Consider the following 21,135-nt stretch of genomic DNA (forward strand, 5'->3'; position numbering starts at 1 on the left):
GCATGCGTGTTTGGACTGGCCAGCCGCACAGGAAGCCAGACCACTCTTCATGGCTAGGCAGTCACAGCTGCTGGTCAAGTTGAATGGATGATCTGCAAGCCTGACCTAATGGTCAGAGTAGCAAGAACCGAGGAAGAGCTCAAGTTCCTTCATGCAGTCAGCTTAGCAAATTATTAGGCCTTCATCTTCCCAAGAAACTTGAGAAAGATGACATCATCTTCTAATGATACTTGCTAATACATTAAAGCCTATAATTTGAAGTATGATATATTGTTCAAAATTCAGAATTCAAACACTTTTGAGAAGTGCATGACAAGCAATTTGTTACATCTATACACAGCAGAACCTGTTTCTTAAAAAAATAAATAAATTCTATATGAGGGTATTTCTAGAATTTCTAAGTTTCTTAGACTATAGGTTCTTAGGAGCACCAGTGTTCAGAAACAGCAAATAAATAGCTGCTGCATAATCTTAATTCCCTTCCTCTTCTATATACTTTTTGATGCAGCTCCTGTTACTATTATCACATAGTGTTTTTTCTGTTTCATGCTTGCCTCATTTCAAGACAACAAAGGAACAGAGAATTAAGGTTGCATAAGCAACTACATGCTTGGTATTTCCTAAGTCTCAAGTAGTCGTCTTCACAGACTAAATAATATTAATTTAATGGCTAGCAAAAGACATTAGAAATATACTTTGCCCTCAAATTTGAATTTTAGAAATTGAAAAAAAAAACCAAAAGGACAATAGCACTGCTATATAGACACCCTTTAAAGTGGTGGTGTGGCCACTCTGGTTTAAGAATACAAATAGTTTGCTGTGGTAAGTAATATGCATTCTAATTTAATCAGTGCAATCAAAAAAGCCAGAGTACTTCATGAGGCTGAAACAAAAAAAAAAGCTTCCACCAATTGTACTGCTCGGCCAATATCTAATTTTATCACAGAAAAAAATTATTTTTTAGAAAAATCGTTAATTTCTGTAGGCATGTCATCAGCATAATCATAAACTGCAATCTGTTTTTGTAAGTCTATGCTTCTACTCACTAATAACAAAGACTACAGCATTACATTTCTACATCTATCAATGCAGTATGACCACAAGAAAGGAAACTGGTATGAAAAGCAAGAACAAGTGAAAAAGTGAGGGAGAGAGAGAAGGCGAGTGAGAAACCGAGCAAGCAAAAGTGAGCGAGAGAAAGCAAGAAAGCAAAAGAAAAGGAAACCGCATAAAAAAAGGTACCTCAGGTTAGGGAAATGAGATAGATATTTCTATATCTGAAAGAGAATCAGAGAAAGAAGAAATAAAATAGCAATAATCACAAGAAAACATATTTTAGGATACTAGACAAACTGAAAGGGAGAAGTCAGGAAATCTGGTGATACATGAAAACAGAAGGTAAAACTAACCTACAAAACAAAGTAATCAAAGCACTAGTTATTGTCTCAGATGTGCGGAAAGGAGAATGGATTTTAGAAATGTTGCATATATGAAAGTTGTAAGATTTGATATGGCTCAAGAGAGGAAATGGGAACAAAAGAAGATGACCTCCAGTATTGTGTGCAAGAAAATGAGCAAGGTAACAGTACTCCCTGAGGTTGGAGGAAATGAGACTACTGATGTCTGGAGTGGAGGGGAAGATGGTTTAGGCTTATCCAAATTACACATTCCTCTTGAAAAAGTCAAATAATTCTGGGATTAGTAATAGGCACATGTAGCACAACGATGGTAATTGTTCTACTTGGCACTACCCAGGTCTCAGCTTTGGGTTTCTATGCAAACAAACTGAAAAAAGGGACAGAGGACACAAAAGTAGTACATGATTTACAAAATATGACCCATGAGAAAAGGCTGAAAGAATTAAAATGAAGAGATTGAGGAGAGATGTAACAGCCTCCCAATAGATAAATTTGTTGCAATGAGGGCAGCAGTCAAATTGTTCTCCAAATCCGTCAGTAGAATAAGAAGTTAGCAAATAATTTTGAATGCAGGGAAATCAATATTAAAAGAGAATATTCTAACTTTATAAAATATTTTTAACATCTATGAAGGCCTGAAACAGGCCTGTAGTTCTTGCTGTGTTTTTTTTTTCCTTTTTTTCCTTTTTTTTTTTTTTTTTTTTTTTTTTTTTTTTTTTTTTTGCTGTTGCTGTTTTTTTAAAATAAACTAGATTAGTAGATTAGTGGGGATCTAGGTAAAGTTGATATTATTTTAAAATCAGAAGAGATAATAGCTTCTGAAATTTCCTGCAGACCTATATATTTATAGTATCACTTTAAGTTTCCTACAAAATTTTTTTGCGCTACATTAAAAAAATCCCCCAAAGTTTCAGATTTTCTTCATTCACCTTACAAGACTGCTCTGTAATGAGCAGCACAAATATATTTACCTGTTCCATCATCCACATTCTCTACTTCCATCACTTCTGTGTTTATTCTGCCCCGAAAAAGGTAACGATGGCCATCTGTAGACGCTTTGCTATTCTTCAATCGCCTGACAAAAGAAAGAGCAGATGAGTAGGTTACCACCTTGTACTATGCTTCTGCAAAGCTACCTGTTCATATAACATTCAAACACCACTGTAAGAACCACAAGCCACATACGCTGCCGCGTACATACAAACCATGGTAAAACTAGGTCACAATATTTATCACAAATTAATTATAACATTACTAACACAGACTGGTAAAACTTTTCAGGAAGCAATGGGACTAGAAAAAAGAGATAGAGGCCAATCTGACAGAACAGGCTACACCAATATGTCAGCTCACTACACAAATACATATAGACATTGTCTCTCAAGGAAGAAAAAGTTCACCCATCTTTCTTCTAACAGCTCAGTTATCTCTCTCAGCCAGGCACTAATTCAATGCTGTTTCTTGAAATGCTGACCTTATGCAAGGTCCTGGCAAGATTTCCACTGACTTCAATGACAGTTCTTTGATTTTTGTCAACTACATTTAAATAAGCCATTATTTGATACAGCAATCTCAAGCTATGTCCATTCTGTGGAGCCCACAACACTTCCTAGGTCCCAGTATGCACACTTGTCATGTCCCAGATCTTTATTAAAATGAGGCTGGGACAGGCACCATCCTTTTCTACACTCGTTTCCCCACAATCATGCTCCTGAGAGATCCAGGCAACTGCAAAAACAGACAATTGCAAGATACATTTCAAATCTGCCCCACCATCCAGACATAGTCACAGACTCAACACTTGCTTCTTTAACTACAAAAAATACATTTCATAGGCTTCATCTGTGGGTTAAGGCACATATTTTAATATTAAACCATCTTAAATATAGTGCAATTTCCTGAATCAAAGCTTATACATGAAAGAAGAACATTAATTAGTCCATTAAAGCCACAAGCAGAATACAGAAGGTGAATCAGGGGCCCCTGATAGCTCTTCCAATAAAGGAATGAAGGGAGAGGAAAAAAGTAAATACTAACTACCACAGTATACGTGCAATCGAATTGTGGAAACATTGCTTCTGGACAGTGCTTACGCTAAAGAGAAAATGCTAGCTGTAGCAACACTAAGCTGCAAATTGCTGGCTGGTAGCCAAGTTTGATCAGGAAAGTCTCACTTTGAAATTCCTCTGTTCCAATGCTTTTTTGTATCCACATGCCATTGGTTACCATCAAAGACAGAATATTGCACTAAGAGGATCTTTCCTCTTACCTGGTTTAACCTCCTTATGCTAGTCAAAAAAAAAACAAGAAAAGGGCAATATGACTAGCAAAACAAAATAAGAAAGCCTTTAGACAAAAATCTTGTCCTACACACATGTAAGCTTCATACATGGGTTTTAAATCTTGAACATACAGAAGAATAAAGATAGTTTTTCTTCCTCCTGTAACACCTAATGACTAACTAAATGCTATCACAAGAACAATAATTAAAAATTGCTGAAATTCATGAAAATAAAACATGCTTTATTCAAAATAGAATGACATTTTCAAAAGTACGTTTGCACTGGTATAACTCTGTTCCCTCTGAAGTCAAGAACATTTGAGATTCCCAGCACTATGCAGCTTTTCACACATAAAATAAGCCAGAGATTATTTTCTTTCTATTTCACACTATAATGATAACTAACCCTGTATTTCAACAAATTTCAAAGGTCTATTCTTGATAATTAATGATCATTCGAATTCAGACCTTTATTAACTCCAGAGAAACATTAACCTTCAGAAGATGACCTGCCTCTCACTTCTTGTTGTATAAAGAGTGTATATTGTAAAACTCTTTACTATGGTAAAAACTTTTAATTTAGAGCACTGCATAATACATTTTAAAAGAGTAACAGCAAAAAAAGCTCAGTATATTTTTTTCTATCATTCCCTAGCAATCTACTCTTATGTTTAGAATCATGAATATAAGTCTAAACTTACTTGTAAAAATAGTTTTAAAACATTTTGGAATGAGTCCTATGGAAAACTCATATGAAAAATTCCATACATAAACTATACTCAACAGATGATAAGACTTGTTAATAAAACTTTAAAAATCAATTACAAATTAGTCTCTTAGGTTAATGTATTTTATGCCTAAATTTCTGTTGACTTGACTGGTTATATTTAGATATATTTAGATACGTCTTACTGATTTTTGAAGCAATATGAGGTCACAATTAGATTACACAGCTTGTATACTGTGGTACACATGCATAGGAGTTCATATCTGTTTGTTATCTAACCTGCACACCTTCTTCCCCTTGTCCCGAACAGGGAGCAAGGAGAGTACAGTAAGCACCCACTTTTTCCTGGACTCAACCAAAGCAATGGGAGGGGTAAAAATCAATATGGCATTGGGCTGCCACATCAGATTGTCTTTCTTCAACTTGATGGTGCTGGAACCACTTACAGAACTGCCTGGCCAATTACCTTCACCCAGATGAAGTAAGCGATTGCTCTTAACAGTGCGCTTCCTTATGCTTGGACATCCTGTCACTCAAGGCCTTCAAAAGTAGCTAGGTCAGGATTCATCCTTTAACAGCTGTGAGAGTTGCTAAGCCAGAGCACTGATTGAAACAAATGTTTCTCAGAAGTGTAAGAATGCTGAGAGAACATTAAATGCAGAAGCTTGTTGCCAAACAAAGGAATCATTCCATCATTGCAACACAGAAAGAAGAAATATTCTGGCTGTTTCTCTTGATTAGAAATAAAAAGGCTTGAAACTCCTGATTCTGTAGAGGCTAATTTTATAGCACAAGCTATAAAACTAATTTGACTGAACTAAGAATTCAGTCCATTTATACTTCTTAGAAGGGAGTAGGGCTATCACATGCAACCTGTTGTGAAAGACTGATGAAAGAGACTCCTTCTCCCTCTAATTCATCCTTTGATTTCTGCGTTCCTACAAAAATAAGTCTAAAAAATACTGAGGTTCGTATTGCAATAAACCACAATAAACACTTTGGTGGCATTTCAATATTCTTACAAAAAGCATACAAAACACCAGCTCTACTGTGAGAAAAACGTAAATCATTTTTCAAAGTATAAATTATTAATCATTTACCTGTGCTTTTTCTTGCAGTAGACCAAAAGGTTATCAAAAAGAAAGAATATTCGTTCTTGGATATTTCCTGCTGAAATTTTCAGAAGTAGTCCACTTCTCAGCATTTCTGTGCATGTATCTGTGATGTTGGACCCCTAAAATCAATTAGAAAGAGATGATCTTTCTATTCTGTGTGAACTGAAGGATTCTGTAGTTATTATGGATACAGTTTCCTATATAAACTTATTACTGTAACAACCCTCTTTGAAAACATCAAGAAGGATGGTAATTCACACTGTGATTAAATAATGATTTGTAATGCTTACTTAACAATGCTTAACACCAGCTTTGTATTCATCCAGTACTATCATGAGTTGGGAGGAGGGCTTTTTGAGTGACTTGAGTTTAATCATGGAAGTTTCCAAATACAACATACACACCTGTGCACAAGACTTCTAACAGACCAGTCCAGCTTTATAAAATATATCCTCAGTAACATTTCTATTGAGTCAGAAATGTATGAAAAAGAGGCTTTAAAAATATTTATGCCAAGATGAACTTGGAAGCTGAAGTAACCTGGAACTTCAAAATCATTAAATGTACTTCTGCACTAAATAAAACTAAGCACAAAATCAAAACAAAACCAGCAAGATTTAAAATTCAGGCAAAGTTAATGCTGATGCATACCTCTAAGACTTTCTAGCACACTTCCTTTTAATATACTCTGAAACCATCAGAATTTTGGCAAGCATTAGCTGTTTGGGGTGATATTTTTGCTTCAGGTAGACCATTATTTTATGTGAAAATAGGGCAGGCACTTTCAAAAGTGTTCATGAAACAGAATCAACACTAACAAAGGATAACATTTTTCTCCAAATAATTCTGTGACAGTCCTAGCCTTATAAAGAGAAATTAACCTCTCAAGGAAGTACTGAGAGGTGTATTTTTCTGTTCTGAAAATCCATGCCCCTTTGCCTTGAATTTCATGGAAATTTCCACATTATCCCATGGGACAGAGCTCCTGTCCACTTGCTATATGCATCAAGACATGTGATCATATTTATCCATACTTATGCACGCTAGCTGAACTGAGCATACACCCATGGTTCAAGGAGTTTCATAACTTCAGGAACATTTAAGTTGGTGGAAAACCTGAAAAGCCTGGGCTTGACTTTCCTTTCATCCACAGATGTTCTGAATGACTTATGCTTGCAACAGCATTAGTTACCCCTTTCTCTTGATCTAACCACACTGGCCCGAAGAAAAAGGCACTCATTTAAGAGCTAGGAAGTAATCGTGGGTTCTACTTTCAGCTCTTCTTTTTACTGTTTGTCCTTTCTACGTCACAGCCCTGATTACTGAGGAATAACTTACAGTCTGTTTCAAGGAGGAAGCATTCTGTTTACAGACATGATAACAGAGGTTGCAAAGCTATAACAGCAGAACAGAATTCAGGCTTCTAAATAAAGCCACTTATTAACTAATTACTATTAACTATTAACACTATTAACTAATTATTCTCCTTCCACTTAGGATCAAATGAGCCAAAAATGAATATCATCTATAGGACTCTCAGAGCTTCCAGTCTATTGTGTGATACTACATAAAACTAGCTCTTAACAACCCTTGGCTGTCAGTTGTGTACCAGCCCACTAAGGCCGTAACTTAGCCAAAAGCTTGAAGTGTGGGCTACCAGGACCATATCACAAAATAAATACTTTTAAAATGTACAGGGAGGAGATAGACTCTTTGAAATTTAAAATACTCCCTCTCATTTTGAAGTTATTAAATATTCATCTTCAGTATTAAAAAATTTCTGTCATTACCATGAGGTCAAAAGCAGCATTTGTTCTACTTAATATTTTATCTACTAAAAAAGCTACTTACACGTATATTCTAGGTGAATTTCAGACTTCATATATGGAGGTTTGACTTTACTGACTCAGAGGATATAACTTCAATAGTGATAAAGCAAAGAAATTGCCAATTAGGCAATAAGATATAAAGTTATTCTTTATTCCTTGCACATGTGCATAGAAAAATAAAACGGGGGAAAGGGCAAAAAATTCTTAAGTTTAAAATAGAAATCTCTATTCAAATACTACTTGAAGATATGGTAGAACGGAAACTCCGTAAGCAACAGAATAGCTCATGCTATTGTTACTTAATTGACCTGTGACTCAAACTGGGTTGTTCCTTTTTCAGCTTACAATAAATGCAACTTATTTCTCTTATTTCACTGAAACATCCATGCAGATTCTACTGACAGACTCTTTCAGTTGCTGAGCCATTCTACCAGCTGAGACAGCCACCTACGCAAGTTCTGAATGCAGTCCAATAAATTTAACCACTTAGGAAATTAAGTGAGAAAGTCATTATACTCAAAATTTTCTTTCTTGAAACAGATGTTCCATTTTTCCATAAATCCGTATTTTTATCATAACAAATACAAGCTTCATTTCATGACGCTTATGCATAGGAATCCAAGTCATGCTTTGATCAGATTCTAAAAATAGCCGTTTTTTGCTTTCCTTCTAGCTGGGGCCAAGCAATGTGCTAAACATTTCCTTCTGGTAGGAAATCTCCAACAATTTTGCCTCTTTATTCTTAGGCTATGCAGAAAACCAGATGGTTATTTAATTAAATTCACTCTCATACATTGAATTCAGAAATTTTGTTGTCGTTGGGAACCCTCTAAAATATTGTTAGCTCTTATGAGTGCTCTGGAATTCATACAATTTCAAGGACTAAATCCATTTTATGTTTGAAAAGGATGATCCTATTAAGATCAGGGCAATTTCGCCAGATTGGGCATCCTATAATTGCCATATGATAATATCAAAACTGATCAGATAAACTATAGTAAAGACCACATAACCCTACTGAAAACATATGGGTTTTTTTAAAGACAATTTCAGAGTTCAAGCACAGTAGAATCCTAAAATTAAAACTGGAAAAAAAAATCTATGTTGGAAGGAAATAAGTGTTTTGAGGTTCACAGAATACTTTCTGAGCACAGATAGAATAGGTCTCTATATCTTACATGTTTCTGTCCACATTGTTTTGCTTGTTAGCAGATTTTCAATAGTGAAATATTTACTACTCTATGTCTTTTTAAGAAGTCAGAAGAAACTTAATGCTGGAAAATGGATTCCCTTTTTGGGAATACAGGTTTGAGAACAGTCAATTCTTAAGCAATTTTTCCTTATTGATGTTAGATGTGACTCTGCTACTGCAGCCATAGTGCTACACTAACTATAGCACAAAACTAGTGTTCAGGACAGAAGCACATACAAGAATTTCAATCAATATAGAACTAGATGAGTTTATTGAAAAGGAACAAATAATGGAAAAAATAAAGTCAGCAATAGGTAGTAAGGGTTTAGTAAGTTTCTCTCGCCATGAAATGCTTATAATATAAGCATTTAACTTGCTAGTGCTTCTACCAAGAAGTTGTTGAACAAGCATGCCTAATGCATTTTTCTGTTTATGTGTACTAATCTGTCCAAGTAACAGCTGACGACAGCAAGCTCAAGCTAATTACAGAAAAAAATGCATTTTTATCTAGTCTAAACAAGCCACCCTTAAGATATTTTCTTCTTTTGGAAAGTGTAAGATCAACTAGACCCCTCAATGATAACATGATTGTGGCTAGTGACGTCCCCCAAGGCTCAGTACTGGGTCCCATTCTGTTCAACTTTTTCATCAATGACCTGGATGAGGGGACAGAGTGCCTCCTCAGCAAGTTTGCTGATGATACCAAGCTGGGAGGAGTGGCTGACACATCGGAGGGCTGTGCTGCCATTCAGAGAGACCTGGACAGGCTGGAGAGCTGGGCAGACAGGAACCTCCTGAGGTTCAACAAGGGCAAGTGCAGAGTTCTGCACCTAGGGAGAAACAACCCCAGGCACCAGTACAAGCTGGGGGGTAACCTGCTGGAGAGCAGCTCTGCAGAGAAGGACCTAGGAGTACTGGTGGATGACAGGTTGACCATGAGCCAGCAATGTGCCCTTGTGGCCAAGAAGGACAATGGGTATCTTGGGGTACATTAGGAAGAGTGTTGCCAGCAGGTTGAGGGAGGTGATCCTGCCCCTCTACTCAGCCCTGGGGAGGGCTCATCTCAAGTACTGTGTCCAGTTCTGGGCTCCCCAGTACAAGAGAGACATGGAGCTACTGGAGAGAGTCCAGTGTAGGGCTACAAAGATGATCAGAGGGCTGGAGCACCTGCCCTATGAGGAACGGCTGCAAGAGCTGGGCCTGTTCAGCCTGGGGAAGGGAAGACTGAGGGGGGATCTTATCAGTGTGTACAAGTACCTGAAGGGAGGGCGTCAAGGGGACGGGGACAAACTCTTTTCAGTTGTCCCGTGTGACAGGACAAGAGGCAATGGGCAGAAATTGAAGCACAGGAAGTTCCGCCTGACCGTGAGGGGGAATTTCTTCCCTGTGAGAGTGATGGAGCACTGGAACGGGTAGCCCAGAGAGGTTGTGGAGTCTCCTTCTCTGGAGATATTCAAGGCCTGCCTGGATGCAACCGTGTCTACCATGCTCTAGGTGACCCTACTGAGCGGGGAGGTTGGACTAGATGATCTCCAGAGGTCCCTTCCAACCTTACTGATTCCATGATTCTGTGACAGCATGTAGAGCTTTACTTTATCTAAGTAGTCTCTCCAAAATCCTGCAAACAATATCATAGCACAACACACACTGTCATTTATCTTTTTTTTTTTTTTTGAGAGAGAGAGAGATTGAGGATTACACCTAGATGCAGAAAGATTTGTCCGAATACAGACCAGCAACTATAAAGCTTCTGTATGTGCTAAGATTCCTCCTTTCAAGCACTGTGAATTTTTGTGGAGTGTGTTGTATCAGTACTGTACCAAAGAAATTCGAAAACTACTGTGCCCTGAACTCTGGCCTAAGAGTATTTCTCCTGCTACCTACCCCAATTAGAGAAATTGAAGAATTATTTTTTAAAGTGTTGCTGCTCTGCAAAGGAAAAATACCCTACATAATACATTTCAAATCCCACAGTGTACTCAAAAAGCATGAAGCATTTTATCTAAAATAAGACTAATTGCTTAATCCATATTTAAAATGACTCAAAATTTCCAATACTGCTCAATTAACAATAAACCAGAAGTCTGCACAAGTCTACAGATGAGGAGACTTCATCCGAAGCAAAAGAGGAAATAATTCTACAGTGTCATGGATGGTACTTTGGGGGGTTCTTTGTCCAGAATACTTTTTACACTCCTTTAAGACAGTGGCTTTTTCTAGCTAAGCCCTTCTGGAAGGCAGGGAAGACAATCCTCTGGTGGAAGGAACAGGCCGTGTTTAGGCAGAGCAGGTTCAAAAAACAGCAATGTGGTAAGCAGGAGGAATGCAACATAAAACTGAGAAACTACAGCACAAGAATACAGTACAAGGAAACAAAAGTGGAAGTTTCTGGGGGGAGGGGACCAGAAGATACTGCACAAAATTTGCTGCCATTAAGAAAGCACTGCTTAGTGTTAGAGAACCACCACCTCAGAAAGAGGGGGGAGAGAAAAGGTCCATGCATAAAACTGTTTTTGATTTCTGTCATTTTAACCTATTACTATGCATATCTAATTGATTACGCATCTCTAGTTGATTAAAAATTAGAATATTGACTAGAATAAAGTCTTCAGTCTTTTAGGGGAACTCTTGTCAAATGAAGTTCAGGTAGGTCCACCTCAAAGCTCTGTCTGATTCTGGGTCTGACCAAACTCCCTAGCATTTTCTTCTGAAAGGGAGGGTGTCAGGGGGATGGGGACAAACTCTGTTCAATTGTCCCATGTGACAGGACAAGAGGCAAAGGGCAGAAATTGAAGCACACGAAGTTCCACCTGACCGTGGCGGGGAATTTCTTCCCTGTGAGAGTGATGGAGCACTGGACCAGGTTACCCGGAGAGGCTGTGGAGTCTCCTTCTCTGGAGATCTTCAAAGCCTGCCTGGATGCAACCCTGTCTAACATGTTCTAGGTGACCCTGCTGAGCGGGGAGGTTGGACTAGATGATCTCCAGAGGTCCCTTCCAACCTTACTGATTCTCTAGGATTCTATGATTCTCTTCTCACTGTATGAAGGAAATCTCCCTCTAAATAGCAGAAAGATTGTGTCTGAAGCTTAGCAGACTATGTGTAACCAGTATATTTTTATTACTATCTTTTCCAGCCAGTACACCTTCCACAAAGCAGAAAACCACCATCTATCCATATCAGCTGTCCCTTTCTCTCCATAGCCAAGATCAGGATGGGATTTGTGGGCAGAGCTTTGGAGATTGTATTAGTCATCACTTTAGAAAGAGAAACACACAAATACTATCAAGTTTGTCAGCCTACAAAGCAGTCACAGATCTTGCAGCAAACAGTCAAGCTGTTAATACTTGGTAAGTAGCCAGTATAGGTGATTAACCAAAGGTCTGTTATCTATTACAGAACAGTCAAACACTTTTGCAAACTGAAAAATATTCTCAAGCAAGTATTTTAGGAAGTAAAATCTGAGAGCAGCAGTTAGATTGTGATTTATACACACTTCTTTGCGCATGTGTGTGCACACAGAATATTGGCTATTTGCATCAATGCACACGTCAAACACTAAATATTTGCTATCTTTCCTGGAAGTCCACTATTCTATCTAGCAGTGCTCAGTAACAGACACTATTTATATTGCAGATTATAGAGTAAATTTTAATTAAAAGCTGTGATTTCACAGATTTGGGAGGTCCCAGTATAAGTTGGGACCTCCCAAACACACCTGTTGAAAATTTCATACTCGCAAAATTATATTACTCCCTCAACACATAAAGCAACATATATTTTGTTACCTCCCATCCTTCAACATGAGACTGCCATTCTTCCAAAAATTCTAATTTTTCCATTTGTCTCTTGGCCTCATTTATGTTGGAGCAGACAGCTTTCATGGCTTGGAGGGCTTCCATTAATGCTGCATAGTCACTGTGTTTCTTTGGAGTCCTCTTTAGTAACTCCTATTTAGACATCAAAAAAAAAAATCTGTCTTTGATCTCTAAATGTACATTACATGAGGCTTTAAATTTTTGAAGTACAAAACCAAAGAGTGAAGAGACTTCTCTTTTATTAGGTGGAAAAGTAGTACAGCATTGCATCCTAGTAATACACTAAAATTTGAAAAAGTAAGTAATAATAAAAATAAATGCTACTTAGAAAAAAGTTTGTATTTCAGCTACTCTCCTCTCCCCAAAAAGATGTTTCCTGACGTTGAGCTTTGTCTGTTTTTATATTCCATGGGATGGAACTGTTGAAAAAGGACCATTTCACTTAAAAATATTTATTTATTGATGTCAAAATTAACACCTGCTTCTCCTGCAACTTCAGACAAAAACCATATTTCTTTAACTCCATGCTACTGTTCAGTCTAGCATAATATACCAGAGCAGTGAACAATAGCTTACATGACTCATTAATTTAGCATCACTGGTAACTGTAGCCACACTGGAGGAAAAAAAAAAAAAAAAAAAAAAAAAGCGGGGGGGGGGGGAAGGAGGGAGGGGGTAGTTGCCAGTATTCATATAAACCCATTCGCAGTTTCCCTTCTCAAACTTCTAACTACTCATTTACAGCTGGACTGATTAAGGACAACCTTCAGTGTATATCCTGACTGCAGCTTAAATACATTCTCTCTGGAGCCACAGCTAAAAGTCTTAGCTCTGCTGCCACTCCACCTTGTATTTGAATTTATTTTAGCTACAATTCATTTCAATGAACCCCCCTGTAATTCATTAGTCAGTTTCCTCTGCTCTGTTTGTTGATTTTTCATTCAACAAGTAGAATATAAAAATATTTTTAAACAGGCCAAGGGAACTGTAAAAGTAGAGTGACTCAAATCTCATTGCAATTACTATATTCTTGTTTTAAAAAAATCTTTAACATGTATTTTCCTTTTGTATGTCAGTGCAATGAAATTCAGATGCCTCACAGCTGGCAATGTTTCAGATCTAAACTTGTGTATGTAATATAAAAAATAACTGTCCAATAATCAGGTTTCAAGTAACGTTTAAAGCATAATCTCTTCTTGCCTTTTCCTCAGTCTTTAAAAAAAAAAAACAATATTAAATTCAGATTTGTTAAGTATAATATACTTTCCTGATGACTCTATAATTTCCTAAGAAAATTTTAATAACTCTGAAGCTTAAATATCTAATGTTTACCAGTATATCTAATATTAAGTTTTAAGCCACAGGAAGACAAGAAAGGCATAGACATACAAATACAAACATGCATAGAACCACCTACAGCAGCTTAGTGTTACTCCAAAATGTTTATTATATATCATTTTTATAAATATTTTCCACTTATAGTTTGCTAATGTTAACTTAGAATCAGCAAAACAAAGTAGGTTGGTAACAGCTCTGCTTCCAAAGCATTTAAGCAAGCACATGGCCAAATCCATCTTAAATCAGTCTCATTAAGCTCACTTAAACGGCTGGCTTCCTTTCAACAATGAAAAGGAAACCTCACTATTAGATTTGGAAAGGAGCTGATAATTTTCAACCAGCCAAACTCCCTGGACTTTTTAATATTGATGTCAGGAGACTTACCATTGGCTTTAATGAGAGCACGACTGGGTCCAATATCTAATAAAGAGATTATTCACTGCATAAAGAGATTGTTCCTGCAGTTCTGAAATACACTTAGCAACCAGTTTTACATAGCGAGTATAATGTTTTAGATAACAAACTCATAGTACCTTCAAAAGAAGCGGATACTTGCATATTCTCTGTATTGGCGTTACCAGATATCCCTCCAAGGGCACATCGGTGTTCTTACGACCTCCAAGCAGCATGCAATTCTGAAGTGCAAACAATTTCAAAAATTACTAAAAAAAATCTGAGAAAATTACACTTTTTCAAACCATGAATACTGTATGAGTTAAGAGAGGAGTGCATTACTTTCTGTTAATCTCCGGTAGACAGCAAGTTTCTAAAATATAAGCAACAGTCATTAAAAATTATTAGAAATAAAGGCAAGGGCACATGCATACAGAAATATTGGCTAACCTATAATAAATTACATATGCATCTATTAAATATATCATGAGGAAAGTCTGCAAAACTGTCACAAGAATAGGCTTGAACACACACACAGGCAAGTATACTATCACATACAACAGGGAAGCTGCAACACAGATTTGCAGGCATTTTTTCCCAAAGATCTTGTCTCTTGTCCATATACTTCCATATTAAAAAGTGATTTGCACTGAATAAAATATCTTTAGTCATGAGCTAAAGAGTATATGAGTTTTGACAATACATCCACCCATGGAAGCTAAGAATATATGCAATATCTAGTGGAAGCATCCACACACACGCGCACACGCACACACACACACACACACAAAAAAAAAAAAAAAAAAGAAAAAGAAAAAGAAAAACAATTGAGAGAAATGAAAACAAGCTACTTGATCATCTCAAGTATGCAAGAGGCATCATGGCAGATATTTAAAAATGCTGGAATTAAAGTGAAAATACATACAGACCTATAGTAAGAATGAAAACTGTTTTATGGAGAAATGAGAAGGAATTGTGATGCAATGGTACGAGATGATCTAAAGCTTCAAAAAGCAAGATGTCTAATATGTACGTTAAACAAAACAGATTAAAACAGCCAGACAGTATGTTGACACAGACCACAAACCAGGACAAAGACAGATTTTTGATGGAAGAAGGGTGACATAACTGGGTGGCTGTTCCCCCTAACACATAACTCACAATACAAATACTCAATAATCAGTGCTACTACAGGGACCTGTACGCCCACCCTTAAATCTGCACTTTGTATTCTTGATTAATCAGCTCCTGTCTTATACTACTTGAGGTCTTTCATCCTAGGGAATCTCACTTTAACTGCTGAACACAAAAAGGTTTACTGAAAAGGAATGACTAACAAGATAATGGCAATGTAGGCTACAGGTTTATATAATGTTTGTCATTATACTTAGGGGTTTTAAGGCCTGTCTTCAACTCCCTATTATTTATAGATAATCACAACTCTGTAATGACCTAACTATTCTACCTGGCTGGAAAGCTTCAATTTTACTTTGAAGTTGAATAGTTTGACCTCCTATGCTCCAGGTTAGACTGCTGCAGTTTATCCTACAGATATGTCCTGAATCTGTAAAGAACCCAAGGCAGATATGGAACCCCTCCATATGTCCCCAGAAGTACATGACACTGATACATCATGAACTGCTGTAACTGCATACTGCACACACTTCTCACAAAATAAGCTCTTTTTAGTCTATCTCAGGAATATTTGGCGTTTTGTCTTTTTAGACAGCATTCACCTCTCCTCCTTGAATCTGGCCATGCAGCTGGTGCTTTCCTGAGAGTGTCTTTTGCTTAAGTACACTCTTAGTCCCCAAATACTTAAATCAGGTTTGATCATTCTCATGTTTGAAATCATATCAGAGAGCACCTTCTCAGATATTTAACTTCCAGTACCATATGCCACATATTTCAAAACTGACTTTGTTATCACAGGATGCCACAAAGAAAATATAAAAATCAGTCTATACTGAACTTTTCTTTTAACAAACAAAGCTAACTATTGAGAAATTCCATATTGAGAAACCGGTTTTGTTGTGGGAAAATACTGAGGACTGTTATACTTACCATTTTAAAACCTCCTTAAAGGGCTTGTTAAATGAAAGACTAACTGTGTAGCTCTTTGTTTGACCTCAGATCAAGGCAGTGTCTAAGATCGGGATGCCTCTAGCTAAACATTTTTTCTATTTGGCACAGTCATAGCTACAGTATCAGAACGTGAACAGCCTTTTCAGAAGTTCTGACCAGAAGAAAGGACAGTCTTTCCTAGGCCCACCTCTTCCTTACTGCTCTCATGTATCTTATCCTATTCTTTTTCCCTTCTACAGCCACTGCTGGATTTATACCCTTGTCTCTTGGCCAGCAAGCTCAAGGTATGCTGCCTCATGCTATTTTATGCACAGATCCAGACTTAGCAGTGAAAATGCAATATACTCAGCCCTTTCTTCTAGCAATATTACCCCCAAGTGAAACTAACCTCTACCGTTTACAGGCATGCTCATAGTTGCTACACTGAGTAAATAATGCTAACAGTTCACTGCCCGGTCAAATAATACCAAATTAGAATACAAATTCAAAATATATTTACCAAAAGAAAAGTCCGCACTGTTCTTATTTTGTTAAGGTCAAGAAGAACTTTCTGTGCCTTCTCATGGTTACTGCAGTATTCATCATAGATACGGAATTTCTCTTTCTGTAGAAACAAAGAAATACCTTGTTCTCATCATTTTGATTTTTTAAAAATAAACAACACATGGAATGCACACTTTTGAAGGCTGAATAGCTAATCGAGTCTTCATTTTGGAAGATCAGCTCCTCTTTCTACGTTTATTATTTTAGGTCCAGTCCTTTTTGTACTTTTCATTTCTGCTTTTAATTAGAATTGTAAAGTTGAACAGTCTGAAAATATCACTTGAGCATTTGCTGAAAAACTTCAGAGGCTGAACTATCACAAAAAAAACAGGATAAAAAAACGAAGAAAATGCAGTTCCATAGTTCCATATTTGCAGACATCATTACCTGTTATGCATTCACACTCGCTTGCAAATACGATCCATACTCCTACCCAGGCAAAAACTTGTCCTTCCACTTCTGTAAATCTTTTCCATTAACCATTAACAATTTTCCCCTCCACAATGAATAAATATAGACTTAGCAAACAAATGCCACTCTAAGCATAGAGAACAATGAAACCTAGACTTTTTCTTTGGTCTGTGATGGTCCTCATTTTGCAGAAGTTTCTAACAATGATACCCTTGTGCTCAAACAGGAAAAACGCTGCTAGAAAATAACTGCTACAGAACCTACAAACATACTGCAGGTGTAAGAATTAAAAGATCTTCATAGTCAAGAACTATACAGGCATTTTACCCAACCAACATAGTTCTTTGTTGAATGTTCACATTCTTGTGTAGAATCAAAGGGGATCAATCAAAGTCTACCATTATTGTCCCTGCCTCATACTCATCTTTTCCTAGTTCCACCAGCTCACATACTGGCACCAGAAAGCCTCCCCCATCCTCCAGGACTGTGTGTGTCAGCCTTGGCTGACATCCACTTCTAAAGCATGTTACCCAACAGAGACATATCTCAAAACAAGTTCTGGTGAAAGACACCACCCTTGGCCCCAGACCGTCCCAAGGCCAGAATTACACTGCTCTAGGACTCGAGTACTCTCTTACCTGCCCCTACTGATTTTTTTTTTTTTTTTTTTTTTGGCAATGACAGTAAAACTTAAAGTACTCTAAATTAAGCAATCAAGTCATAATTTGCCCTCATGACTTTAAACACTCAACACCATGTCAGTAATTATTAAAAACAATCAGAAAGGAAAATCAAGTGAAATATAACATTGTAATAAAAGATAGCATACATAATAAAGAAAGCAAGTTCCCACTTCATGCTGTGCATTAGGTTCTGGCTGCAAGCATTCCTCCACCAGCGACAGGAAATTTTTGTGAACTGCAAGGATATCTTCAATATTTGAAAACAACATCTGTAAAAGAATAAAGCATACATAAATAAAACAATAAATACAAAAGAAAAGAAATTTGCAATTAGAAGACTAACCTTAACTGTCTCCTCTGTGACATTTTTATCCACTTTAGCTGTTGCACACTGGATCATTCGGTGAAGGAAAGCCTGCACGAGACAAGAAAAACAAGGAAGCTGTTACCTTAGGAAGATCAGAACAACTTTTGGCATTTTATGCTTGTAATTTGCCTCCTATCTTTCCTATATATTGGTTGTAGAAGCATGTTAGAATATTATTCTGAAACTCAAATACTTTATTTATAAAGCATCTAGTACCTCTGTTATCCTAACATGATATAAAATCCTATCTCACAGAGTGTGAAAAGAGCTAAAACTATAATATTAATGAAACTGAAAAACTGAATATTCTCTGAGGACCAGTTTCAACCCTGCACTCATTTGCAATCAGACAAGAGCAAAATGAGCCTTTTTCAAAATCTAGCTCCAGTACTTTTCAAATTTACTACAAGAAAAGCAGAAATGAGCTCTAATTTGCAAATCAAAACTAGTCTTGAGATAATATCAAGAAGTGTAATATTTACCATAGTAACCACAAGCAAGATTTCTGATGTATTAATAATCAAACTTTTTTTTTTTTTTTTTTTTTTAACTTTACTGTTGTAAAGAAAATTGACCTAAACAACTGTCAGCTGCACCTGGTTTTGCTTATGAAAACATTCAGTCTCCATCTCCAAGAATCTGATCTTTGGGTATCAAATTAGAACTTAGCAATACCATTAATGAAATATTAAAACAGTATATTGTCTTATAGTTCACTTTTGAGAACTGGAAATAATAATAATAAGATACGTACAGTAAGATTAATTTCCGAATGAAATAAATCACATTTCAAGTAATAAGGTTATCATTAATTTTTACAAATTCATTCCTTTACAAATGATTTAGGTACATTCTGAATATATCTACATACTGAAGACTTAAATCTTATATCACTAATTCTTAATATGGACAAGAATATTCCTTGGGCATCAAAAACTGGCAACACAGTTGCACAAATGTCATTTCTTGCATAACCATTTAGCTTCGAGTCACTCTGTATTGTGTACAGTACACAAACTCATCTAAATTCTGGTGTGGTGCAAATTCCATAAAAGAGGCAATAAATAACCCCTGTTTGGAAGGATAGCACTCACAGTACCCCTTTTTTCTCTCTGCTAGGACTTAAACATTTTCATTCCCAAGCAGTGTTCCTTTCACTGCTGAAAAGGACTATGTAACTAGGAACATTTTTTGTGTGTGTGATTGAAGAGACAAATCTAGTTATACAAGACATAAATAGAATCAGGTTTGGAATATTGCCAGCATATTTAAATGTTTCACATCATTTTCTACAGTCTTTAAAAACCTTTCTTCTCCTGACTGCTCATGCTTTCTTCCTAATACTTTATTGGTGTTTAAAAAAAATCCATTAATTCATTTATAACAGTTAATTGAAGGTGGACTTTGGCACTTCATTCCCTTAACCACTATGAAGATCCGCACTGGGCAAATGTATATTTGTGTGCGGATCAGCTATACACGGCACAGCCAATCCCATGTACAGTGAACACCTACTTAACTCTATGACTCTCAATTCTTTTTTGAGACATTGTTTTCTCTAAAATACCTGATAGTATTAAATACACTTTAGAATTGAAAGATGGAAAAAAAAAACACATGAGAATTACCTCTAAAATTATGTCTGTTTCTAGCATCTATAATCTCTCTCTGTTCATGTTATTTCCCCATAGAACAAACATACTATTCATTAGTGTTTATGTTTTCCCAGAACACCATCATTTCCTGTAATGCTGAAAGAAGGTGAGTTTTCAGCTGGCTGAATGCAAAACTGAGAAAATTATCTGGGAGCTGCAGCATTAGCTGTTCTTGACTGATTACTAGCCAAGAGTCATACGGTCAAAGGGTATATATCAGCCATAATAAACAGACTCCCATTGATCCAAACAACACTGCCCCAGATTTCTCATCTGCAGAGGTTATCAGAAACTGAATCTAGCAAAATTCAGCCTCCCAGAAAACCCAGACACAGGTCTCTAGTTATGATAGGGAGGCTTAAGATGACTTTAGACCCTTCCAGTAACTTAATGCTAGCTCATACGTTACTTGCTGTAGTCATTCAGCAGAGGTAGCCATGAAGCCTCTGCGAGGTGACCTTTTGTTCGTGTCTTTTTTTTTTTGTTTGTTTGTTTTCCAACAACACCTTCCCCCTGCCACATACCTCTACATCCCAAAGAAAGAGAAAAAGACAAAAGGGGGGGGGGGAGAAGACAACCACAAGCCAACCACATCAAAACTGCAGAGAACTAATAAAAAATAAGCTAAGGGGAAGCCTAAAATACAGAGGCTAAAAAGAGAACCACTATGGTGATACAAGACATTGGAAACGTGTAGAGACAAGATACTAGTAGGTCCACATCACTGTACATTTGCTTCTCAAAAAAATCACATTAGGTCCCACAAAGTAATGGATGAGACCATCTGAATCTTCCAGAAAACTTACATGAAGCACTACAAAACCACATGTATCACTAAACAATTAGAATAATCTTGCCTTTTTCTAGAAGACTGGTGAGACAGAATTGGGGGGTGGGGGGGAAGGGCATATAGTTATGGAGTTCTCTCCCTCCATCCCTCACCATTTAGATCCACCCTTGGCGGTCTTCACCCCATGTGTGGTGAGTAGTGCAAAGCACTCTTGAAACCTCTGGATTTTCCCCGTGTTTCTACAGCCTAAAGTCTTACTGCAGCACAACTCCCTTATCAACTTCTTTCCTGGAGGCTAGAGATACTACTGACTCCTAATGCAACATCTCTACTCTGAGCCTTTGCAAGGGAGAATGGATGGCCGTCATCAGACAGGAGGGTGGCTAAAGGGTATGTGTGTAGCAGGGGTGGACACCATGACTATCACTATTAGCTTTACTATCATCTAGTACTCGCAGCATGGTGGTAGCATATGCCTCATCACTACCGA

The 21,135-nt window shown here is 37.1% G+C and overlaps 1 protein-coding gene across 1 annotated transcript in view; it reads right to left on the bottom strand.

Moving 5' to 3' along the window:
- The window catches only part of PREX2 (phosphatidylinositol-3,4,5-trisphosphate dependent Rac exchange factor 2), a 175,106-nt gene that overhangs the window by 108,767 nt on the left and 45,204 nt on the right, over window positions 1-21,135 (bottom strand). Inside the window, exons 2-8 of the mRNA XM_062568190.1 lie at window positions 18,177-18,248; window positions 17,980-18,102; window positions 16,696-16,800; window positions 14,252-14,353; window positions 12,351-12,512; window positions 5,527-5,660; window positions 2,390-2,493 (exon numbers count right to left, since the gene is read on the bottom strand). Of these exons, the coding sequence (XP_062424174.1) occupies window positions 2,390-2,493; window positions 5,527-5,660; window positions 12,351-12,512; window positions 14,252-14,353; window positions 16,696-16,800; window positions 17,980-18,102; window positions 18,177-18,248 (802 nt within the window). The remainder of the gene's footprint in view (window positions 1-2,389; window positions 2,494-5,526; window positions 5,661-12,350; window positions 12,513-14,251; window positions 14,354-16,695; window positions 16,801-17,979; window positions 18,103-18,176; window positions 18,249-21,135) is intronic.

Source organism: Rhea pennata, chromosome 2 (genome assembly GCF_028389875.1).
Source record: "Rhea pennata isolate bPtePen1 chromosome 2, bPtePen1.pri, whole genome shotgun sequence".
Taxonomy (NCBI): Eukaryota; Metazoa; Chordata; class Aves; order Rheiformes; family Rheidae; genus Rhea; species Rhea pennata.